Source organism: Priapulus caudatus, unplaced genomic scaffold, assembly GCF_000485595.1.
Source record: "Priapulus caudatus unplaced genomic scaffold, Priapulus_caudatus-5.0.1 Scaffold174, whole genome shotgun sequence".
Taxonomy (NCBI): domain Eukaryota; kingdom Metazoa; phylum Priapulida; class Priapulimorpha; order Priapulimorphida; family Priapulidae; genus Priapulus; species Priapulus caudatus.
In genome coordinates, this window is record NW_014577235.1 from 228,504 (window position 1) to 237,568 (window position 9,065).

The 9,065-nt window shown below is 47.7% G+C and overlaps 2 protein-coding genes across 2 annotated transcripts in view; one reads left to right on the forward strand and one right to left on the reverse strand.

Annotated features, from left to right (window-relative positions):
- Positions 1-1,238, forward strand: part of LOC106806689 (protein AMN1 homolog) — an 8,709-nt gene extending 7,471 nt beyond the window's left edge. The window contains exon 8 of the mRNA XM_014808700.1: positions 251-1,238. Coding sequence (XP_014664186.1) covers positions 251-327 — 77 coding nt within the window. The 3' untranslated portion in view covers positions 328-1,238. The remainder of the gene's footprint in view (positions 1-250) is intronic.
- Positions 1,239-4,518: 3,280 nt separating this feature from the next.
- The window catches only part of LOC106806688, an 8,263-nt gene continuing 3,716 nt past the window's right edge, over positions 4,519-9,065 (reverse strand). Inside the window, exons 2-4 of the mRNA XM_014808698.1 lie at positions 7,673-8,362; positions 6,515-6,668; positions 4,519-5,945 (exon numbers count right to left, since the gene is read on the reverse strand). Of these exons, the coding sequence (XP_014664184.1) occupies positions 5,671-5,945; positions 6,515-6,668; positions 7,673-8,362 (1,119 nt within the window). The 3' untranslated portion in view covers positions 4,519-5,670. The remainder of the gene's footprint in view (positions 5,946-6,514; positions 6,669-7,672; positions 8,363-9,065) is intronic.

Consider the following 9,065-nt stretch of genomic DNA (forward strand, 5'->3'; position numbering starts at 1 on the left):
CATGAGTCACTGTGAGAGACTGACAGACGAAGCTGTGGAGGCTGTGATGTCGTACTGCACCAACATCAGCATCGTTGTGTTCGACGGATGTCACCGTATCACACGTAAGTAGGGTTGTGACACAAGCAGTGAAGGGGGTGACGCTTACGCAGGCAGCATGGCTGTAATGCAGGCAGCATGGCTGTAATGCTGGCAGCATGGCTGTAATGCAGGCAGCAGCAGTTCTTCATAACTGCCTGTGTTTTTACAGAGCAATCGGCGGAGGCACTAGACCAGCTGGCAGCGCAGCACCACCGCCTGACGCAGCTCACATGGACCGTTTACTAGCTCACTGGTGCCACCTACCCACACAGCAAGACTGCATCATCACACGTCGTCTGGTGGGGGCAAGGTACGTGACACTGCCTCTGCGCTTCCATGCTGCACTCCCCACAAAGTTTACTACTATGTACACTGCCATACATGCCTAAGCGTGTATCAAGTACACTATGTAAGTAAATATTGTAGCATTATCAAGTACACGTTAGACGTGATGTGTGTCTGTGCGTTGGGATGGGATGCCTCGTGGCTATTGTCGGGTGCGATTACACTCGTTGTAAATATCTCAGATTGCCGGTGTTAGAGTGTGCATCTGCTAATGTCCCCACCCCCCAATATTTCGGTGAGTAATAATTTCGCATCAATTCGGAATCTTGTCGATTGCGAAGATGAAATGTTGTTACTTGCATCCTTCATGGACGCTGAAGTAAACGTTGGAATTTCGTAACTGCCATAGGCAGCTGTCTTTGTCACCACCACTCAAGTTGGCGGTGTTAGAGGTAAAGAGGTAAAGGCATGTCACCCAGCAATCAGAATCTTGTCATTACAGCATGGTTCCAACACTGGTACATCTGATTGCTATAAACATGATTGCGATGACATTACACAACAGGTCGCCTGCGTAGTCCTGGTTCCACACAATGTATGGCCCTTACAATGATGGTTTAATTGTTCGCTATGAAGAAACTGGTTCACTACTAGTGTCATATTCGAATGAATGTTTTTTTTTACATACAACTAGGATGCAAAACCTTTATCCCCGATTTAATTTTGTGCTCATGTTCCACAATGCCACTGTAGTTGGCACCACAGGTTGTATGCTTGAGAAGGGACATAACTGCAGTATTTTTGTGCGACTATATTTATATGTGATGTGTTATTGTAATTTTTTCATACTAATACAAATTGTTAATACAATACTTTTTATTGTATGTTACCATAATTGTTTTATTAGACTTGACTACAAAATAACAGTGCAGACTGTATAATCACCAGTGAGACTTCATTAACACAATTACAAATGTACTCGCGTGTGTTAACATAACATGTACATGTGTTCACACATACATGTACTCACGCACGCACGCACGCACACACGACGGTCACACGGTCACAATTACATTTGCGCGTACATGCGTGCGCGCGTGTACATGCACACCCACACCTGAGTACATTCACATACATACTCGCACTTGCCATACATGATACACACGCGTACTTGTGTGCTACGACATCACACGAACTCTCAGGCACTGTATGGTGCATTGTCACTTACATACGGACACGGAACAAAAGGCTTCAATGACTTAAAAACAGCAGTGACACACCCAAATGGCACATCAGTGCCTTCTAGTTGGTCAGTCGGTGACACGTAGACAGTCAATGTCGCTAAAACAGCGATTGACACCAAGACACGTGGACAGTGACAATGACTCGGCCGCTTGACGTCATTGTCACTCACTGTCACGAGGCCGTAGACTGGCCACTGACCGCTGTAGCGATCACCGTCGAGTGGACACTGCTGAACAATGGTTAATATTATAGACTGTACATTTCACCGACTGCCTGCAGTTTGAGAAAGATCAAACCAAAATCAAAAGTTCATTTTGCCCGGATAATACTAGTGCCACCTAGTGGCCTAGCCCTCAGCACAACATTATGAGCAATACTAATAGTGCCTCGACACACAAACACGAACGCGATTAAAACAGCAAAGTGTTAGCTCGGGTGCTTTTCTACTAGTGTAGGTCTCTATCTTTCTCTCTTGCCCGCTCGCTCTCACTTTAGGCTCTGGCAAGGTAACCACACAAATAACACCCCCAGTAGTTTAAAAACCTGATACAATATAATGTGAATACAACAGTAAACTACGACTAAGACCTACCAGGAACCCATTAATACAAAAATATACCGATATTCAGTCAAACGTACAAGCAAGTGTGACACGTGCACCACCTTACTGTGGCTTCGTACATTGTAGGTGGCGCCATCTTACTGTGGCCTGTAGGTGGTGCCACCATACTGTGGCTCTGTACATTGCATGTGAGCCCACATTACTGTCATTTCATACATAGTAAGTGGCGCCACCTTCCTGTGGCTCAGTACATTCTTCAAGGTACTGCCTCACCAATGTTACATAAATTGCATGTGGTGCCACCGCGTTGACTATGTAATCTCCAGTGGCGCCACCTCACTGCGGCTAGCTAGGCATGTCATCATGTCGCACTACCTTTGCAATTTTTCATTCCACTCGCAAACGGCAGTCAGATCTTGCCAGTTAGATTGACAATGTGTGTGTCTTTGAGAGTTGGTTACCGGCAGGTCACCGAAATCGAAGACGCTCACATCTCACTAGCCTACCATTTAAACATGTCTTGTAACGTTTGCAGTGATGCAACTCAGCAATTCTAAGATGAGCGGGTGGACAGAAAGGTAGGTAAACTAGTAGGCAGGCTAGTAAGCAGGCATGCATGCAAGCGAGTATGCAGATAGGCAGGTAGGTAGATAGTAGGAAGATAGATAGGTAGTTAGACAGGCAGACGGACAGGTAGGTAGTAGACGATAAATCACATTGACCACACGCGTACAGATGCAATAGTCGTACACAAAACACAGGGCGATTAGTGAACGAGTCGACATCAGAGTTGAATTTTGCAGTGTCTGCGGAACTCTGGCCGACGGAACAGTTGCGCTACAGCAATCGGTAAATGCTCAGAGGCTGACCGCACCGTGACCCCTCCCCACCAACTATTCCTCTTCCCTTTATTATTCTTACGTTCACTTCACTGCTATCTGTCGTTGTCCGTCGATCATTCCTGATCGTGCTAACACTCCAACCTTCTGTTAAACAGAAGCAAATCTGCCTACTTCACGCTTTCTAGCTCGCCCCTCTCTTTCTATCTGTGCCCCTCTGCCTGTCTGTCTACCTGTCTCTATCATTCTCTCACTTCCTCTCTATTTCTCTTCATCTCTCTCTAGCTCTGCAGTGTCGTTGACTGGAATTGCTTGGCAAAACCTAGACTACACGATATTATCTGATTATCCGAACCGATCAACAACGTCAATAAGACCACCACCTTTCCATCGTAAAGCAGATCGAGGGCCGTTACCACGGCAATGTTCCAGCTTGCCCCAAACATTCTCCACTCAACCTGCAACTCTTTCTTTCAACTCCAACAAACAGTGACTTCTAGAAAACAAGTGCCGCAGAGCAACTGCGCTCAACTGACGTGTACAGTAGCCAGGTATTCTTCTGATAAACGCGCCCTCCTGCCACCGCGTTCGCGCTCAGAGCATATAGCTAGGATACTACTAATACAGATCTAAAATCTATGATAGGCTTTGCTATACCTACGGGTAGTACAGTAATAATGATAGAGCTGTGTAACTTTAATGACTTCGCTATATTAACATGTTATCATGGATATGCGTCAAGCGCGAGTGTAGTGGTGGTGGGGGGAGGGTGGGGGGAGGGTGGGGGGGAGGTAGAGGGTGGGGGGAGGAGGCTCAAATAGCAAAAGCAGTTCAGTCCTTCGTTAACAGTCAACAAATCCATGTTTAACCCTCCTCTTGAGGGTCAAAAGGTTATCAGACACTTACTCTTCACACGTCAGCGGAAAGTAGATTTCATGGTCCTTAAAAACGGTAGGTCAGCGTTGAAACAAAAAAGTTTTGCACTCGGTCCGATAGACCATGTCCTCAGAAAATGTCTGATATCTGACCTTTCCCCCACTGCCCTTTGACCTGTGACCTCCAATTTCGCACTGGTGATGGGTTTCCTCCCCATCACACTACACATCGAATATTAAGAGCGTAGGTCAAGCCGTTGAGATTTGTGTCGCAATTCCGTATTTCCTCCTATACCTTAAGTTAAGGGGGAAATATTCCTCCTCCATTGACACATCTTCACCCCTGACCCTTGACCCCCAAATTCGACATTCCGAGTCCTTTTCGCGATCCCCCCCGACGTCCCCTAATATCAAGACCGTACATCGAGCGGTTAAGCTGTTGACGGACGGACGGACAATTGTGCGATTCTACAAGCCAGGGAAAAAATTTATTTTTCGGGGGCTACTTTTCAAGCTCGCGTGCATGAAAATAGCACTCTAAAATTTGGTTTGCATTTAACTCTATGCAAATTTACGGGGGCTCTTTTTGGCATTTCGGGGGCTAAATCGCCCCGAGCCACCGTGTATTTTTTTCACTGCTACAAGCTGCATCTGACTTCGTCAGCTGAGCTAAAAAGGCCGACTGGCAGCAAACACGTGCACGCACGAGCCGACCCCCCGTGCTCCGCGCGATTCTGGAATTCTGAATTGCGCATCAGGATGGCCAATGTGACGATCGCACTGTGTGCCCTTGCCCTCTCACGCACTCGTGTGAGTGGACAGCGTGAGAATGGACAGGGAGGGGACAGGACAGAGAACAGACAATGAGCAGAGAGTGCGGACGAGAGCAGCACTTGGCACGTTCCAATCTCGACCACAACAACACGACCCTGTGACGTTCTCAGCTTCCCGCACGCACGCGCGACAGCATCCTTGTGCGATCTGGACGATGAGCAATGTTTTTTATATCAGCGCGGCTGGAGCGAGCCGGATGCCGGACTCTTCCCGCGTTCGCCTCCTCGCCGCCGACGCCGCTCACATTGTTAATCGCGCGCACTCCAAACGCCCGCCACTTCCCGTCGCTACGGCAACGAGCGCTCTACCGACCGTGCTTTAATTCCCATTCGCGGGATGCCCGCACGCCGCGGCTGGCGAGCCACTAGAGGGCGCCGCTACGAGAAGCGCACACGCGAACGACGCTGCGACGGCCGTCGCACCCGCGGGACGTCGGCACTTGGCTACGCAGGTGGCGCCTCAGTGCACTGTACGAACACAGACCAAATGCATCGATCGAAAATATTATGGAACACTTTACTTAGTGAATATCTCATCTAGTTGAACATGGTGACATCTCCGGGACTGCTGGCAGCTGTATGTGAGAACGAGACAACAGTACAAAGCTGTGGTGTGTATCGTCATGTCCTCCACACAAACGCTACACAAGTCTCTCTTCTCTACACACACACACACACACACACACACACACACACACACACACACACACACACACACACACACACACACACACATCCAGGCACACGCACACATGTACGCACGCACACACACAGGCACACACACGTACACTTGCGTACAAACAAACGCACGCACATGCGCACAGCCTGAATCATACAAACATGGTTCCACTCATGCATGCACTCTCTCACAGACGCACACATGCACACACGCACGCACGCACACTCACACACACACACACACACACCCTCCCCCTCCTCCTCCGACAGCACTACAAGTAGTAGACAGAGACGGTGATGGCGAGCGGCTTGAAGATGGAGACGATCATCGCCGACATGCGCGTCCAGTCGAGCCCGTCGAGGCCGCAGCCGAGCCGCGACATGCACAGGTGCTTGACGCGGTGCTGGCGGCAGTGCTCACGCGTCGCACGCAGCGACTGCCGCAGCGCCGCATACGTCGGCTTCTGGAAGTGCTTGTCCTTCGTGACGAGGTAGTAGATGAAGCGTTGGCCGCGCTTGAGCACCGCCACCGCGCCCACCTCCTTGTCTGCAAGACGCAGCGGGGGGGAGAGAGAAAAGAGCGGCCGTTAGGGGAGAGAAGCCGATTCTCCCGGATCCGCGTCGATGAGGGGGGGGGGGGAGGTATTACACATTACCGACTTGGCACTGCAGCATGCCCACCTTATTTACAACACACTTTATTTGCAAGGGAATTATTATTATTGCCATTTATTAGTCAGTAGGAGAATCAAATGCGTTTCTCTGCAAAAGCAGTCGAATGAAAGACCGATGCCCTAATGGAACGTGCCGCCATCTACCGGGCAGTACAAGAACTTAACGTGTATCACTGCCAAAGTAATTAACAATACTACGATCGACCGACTTGCTTGCATGAATAGAAAGACTTATCTAGAGCAGACACTGATTCACCAGATTATGAACACGCGGTGTCTGCAGGTTGGGTACAAGTATTACTCATAGAAATGTATACAAACTTTTTATGCCCCTAACTGCACGCAACAAAAGCAAACATACGACAAAATAAAATCTGTTATCTTTTAAAAATATCTAACTGCTCGATGAATTTCACAACTATCGCAGTCTTCCGATACTTACTCTGGTCTTTCAGATCCTTGGCACCGCCAAATTTCTTCTTGAAGTGTTTTGAGATACCCTTCACTAGAACGCGGTCGCGTGAGATGCAGTGAGCTAGAGACTTTGTGTCGGATGCCGAGAATATGTCGCCCTTCACTTCACGGAAGTGAAAGTTCTGAAACGTGAAAGAGAACGTTAACATGTGAAAGATGTGAGCGCTCGGTGCACGAATGCAGTGGGTGCCGCAATTCCAACCTGTTCTAGGCAACCGCCTCCTTCTCCCCCCTCGCTACATTAGTAGATTAGAAAACAGACTTAACTCCCAGCTGTTTCCTGAAATAACTGGCATCGAGGGCAAACAAGACACTAAAACGTTGTCATGGCAGACTGCCAGACAGCTTTACAAAAATGAGAGCACAGAATACAGCCAAGCTAACAGCACATTCCCCACAACAAGTTTGCACCTATTTTTTTCTAATTAATTGGGTCAGCTGACAAGTCTAACAGTAACACACCAAAGCGTATACAACTCGGCCATTGATTAATACACTCGTGCTATCTAATCTAAACCCACAAATGTGAATTTGTTGAAAGTCAATAAACAGGTGATATAATTGAGCTTTATATATACATACATATATTATATATATATATGTATATGTATGTATATGTGTGTATAACCAATAATAAATTATCGTGTTGTGGATATGGCATATCTATGACCAGGCAAATAACTATTATGTTTGTATCCATGTTATGTAAACAAACCACGCCAAAAGCAAAATAAGGAACTACCGGCTCTTCCGAAAGCAGCGGTATGTTGTGGGCAAGTAATCAAGTGGTGGGGTGCAGACATATCAGGCAAAGAAGTGTCATGAGGAGGAATGGTATCAAAGATGCGTATAATACGGAAATATCACAAATGAACCCAGAACACATTGTTAAGAAGTCGGCCGGAATAATGCAGTTTCTCTTTTGGCACTGGTACAACTATAATGGTTAGATTGTCCCTGCCTACTTCCACCCAAACACTACTGCACAGCAAATGCTAAAACTAAAAATAAAATCCCCAAATTTTTTTTTGATCATATGATAGTAAAATAGCTTCGGATTAGCCAAAAAATTTGGTGTTAATTCGCTGGTCAGACCCACCCTCCCCGCGCATCTCGTGCTGCTTACCGGCGAAGGTGCCTCGTCCTCCTCTTCGATCTCCTCCTCCTCGGCATCCTCGCCCTCCGCGAGACGAGAGTTGCTGTCCTCGCTGTGCTCAACGCCGTCGTGTGATTCGTCGGCCGTCGACGTCGCGAGCCGCGAATCGTGGCTGTCCTCCTCCGAGCACTCGTCCGCGACCTTGCCCGCGTTGCCACCGACCTTCGCTCCCTTAACGGCAACCTCTGGCTCTTTACTTGCCTCGGTGTTGACCCCTGCATCTAAAATTCCTTCAGCGGTGGCCTCCGTCTCCTTGTTTGCACCGCTGTTGACTTCTGCGTCCTTGTTTTCGTCGTCGTTCACGTTTGTTTCTTTCGTTGGTTCGTCGGCGATGTCAGCATTGTCCTCCTCCGTTCCCAGTGTACTAGACACAACTTGTGCGGGCAACGGCAGTGTAGATTCTGTCAGGGATTGTGTGGGCGGATCTTTGTGTTCTGTAGACGAGGGCAGGGCAGAGTCTTTGTGCTTTGTGAGAGGTGGTGGGCTGGATTCATTGTGTTCTGTGAAGGATACTGGTGTAAGATCTTTGTGCTCTTTGGGGGACACTTCCTCCTTGTGTGTTGTTGAACAAGCATTGCCGTTGCCTGTGACTGCAGCGTCACTCTTGCATGTTTCTATTACTGATGACTCGACGCTCTGAACCTGGTCAGGAATTAACTCCTGAAAACATGTATAACAACAGATGCAACAATGTATACAACGAAAGATCCAATAACAATAAACCTACGTTTTCTCGAAAATTTGATACTAAACATATGTTGTCTCAAATGTCTATTTTGTGGTTCGCGGTGTGTCTAATTACATAGTTAGACAAGTATTACACGGCACACTACTAACTTAAGATAAACCTGTTAAATGTAACATGGCCATGACCACAGGCACTTGGAGCGTTTCAATAAAATACAATGCTAAACAAGTGCCGCAGAGCGACAGCGCTCACCTGACGTTAGGTGTTCTGATGCTAAACTCACTGGCAAACGAATGAAGAGCACCCTTCCATCACAGCGTTTGCGCTCAGAGCATATATCTAGGATACTACTAATACAGATCTAAAATCTATGATAGCTAGGCTTTGCTATACCGGTAGTACAGTAATAAAGATACAGCTGTGTAACTTTAATGACTTCGCTATATTAACATGTTATCATGGATATGCGTCGAGCGCGAGTGGAGGAGGGGGCGGGTGGAGGGGGCTCTAATAGCAAAAGCAGTTGCCGCGAGATGGCGCGTGCAAGTGTCATCAATAATCAAAGATGGCATCACCCTTCGTGCGTGATAACCTCACTCCATTGAGTTGCTGAAATCCAAGTATATTCAGGCAGGCGAGAATTTCGCTCTGCTGTGAGTTAACACATCTGCATTG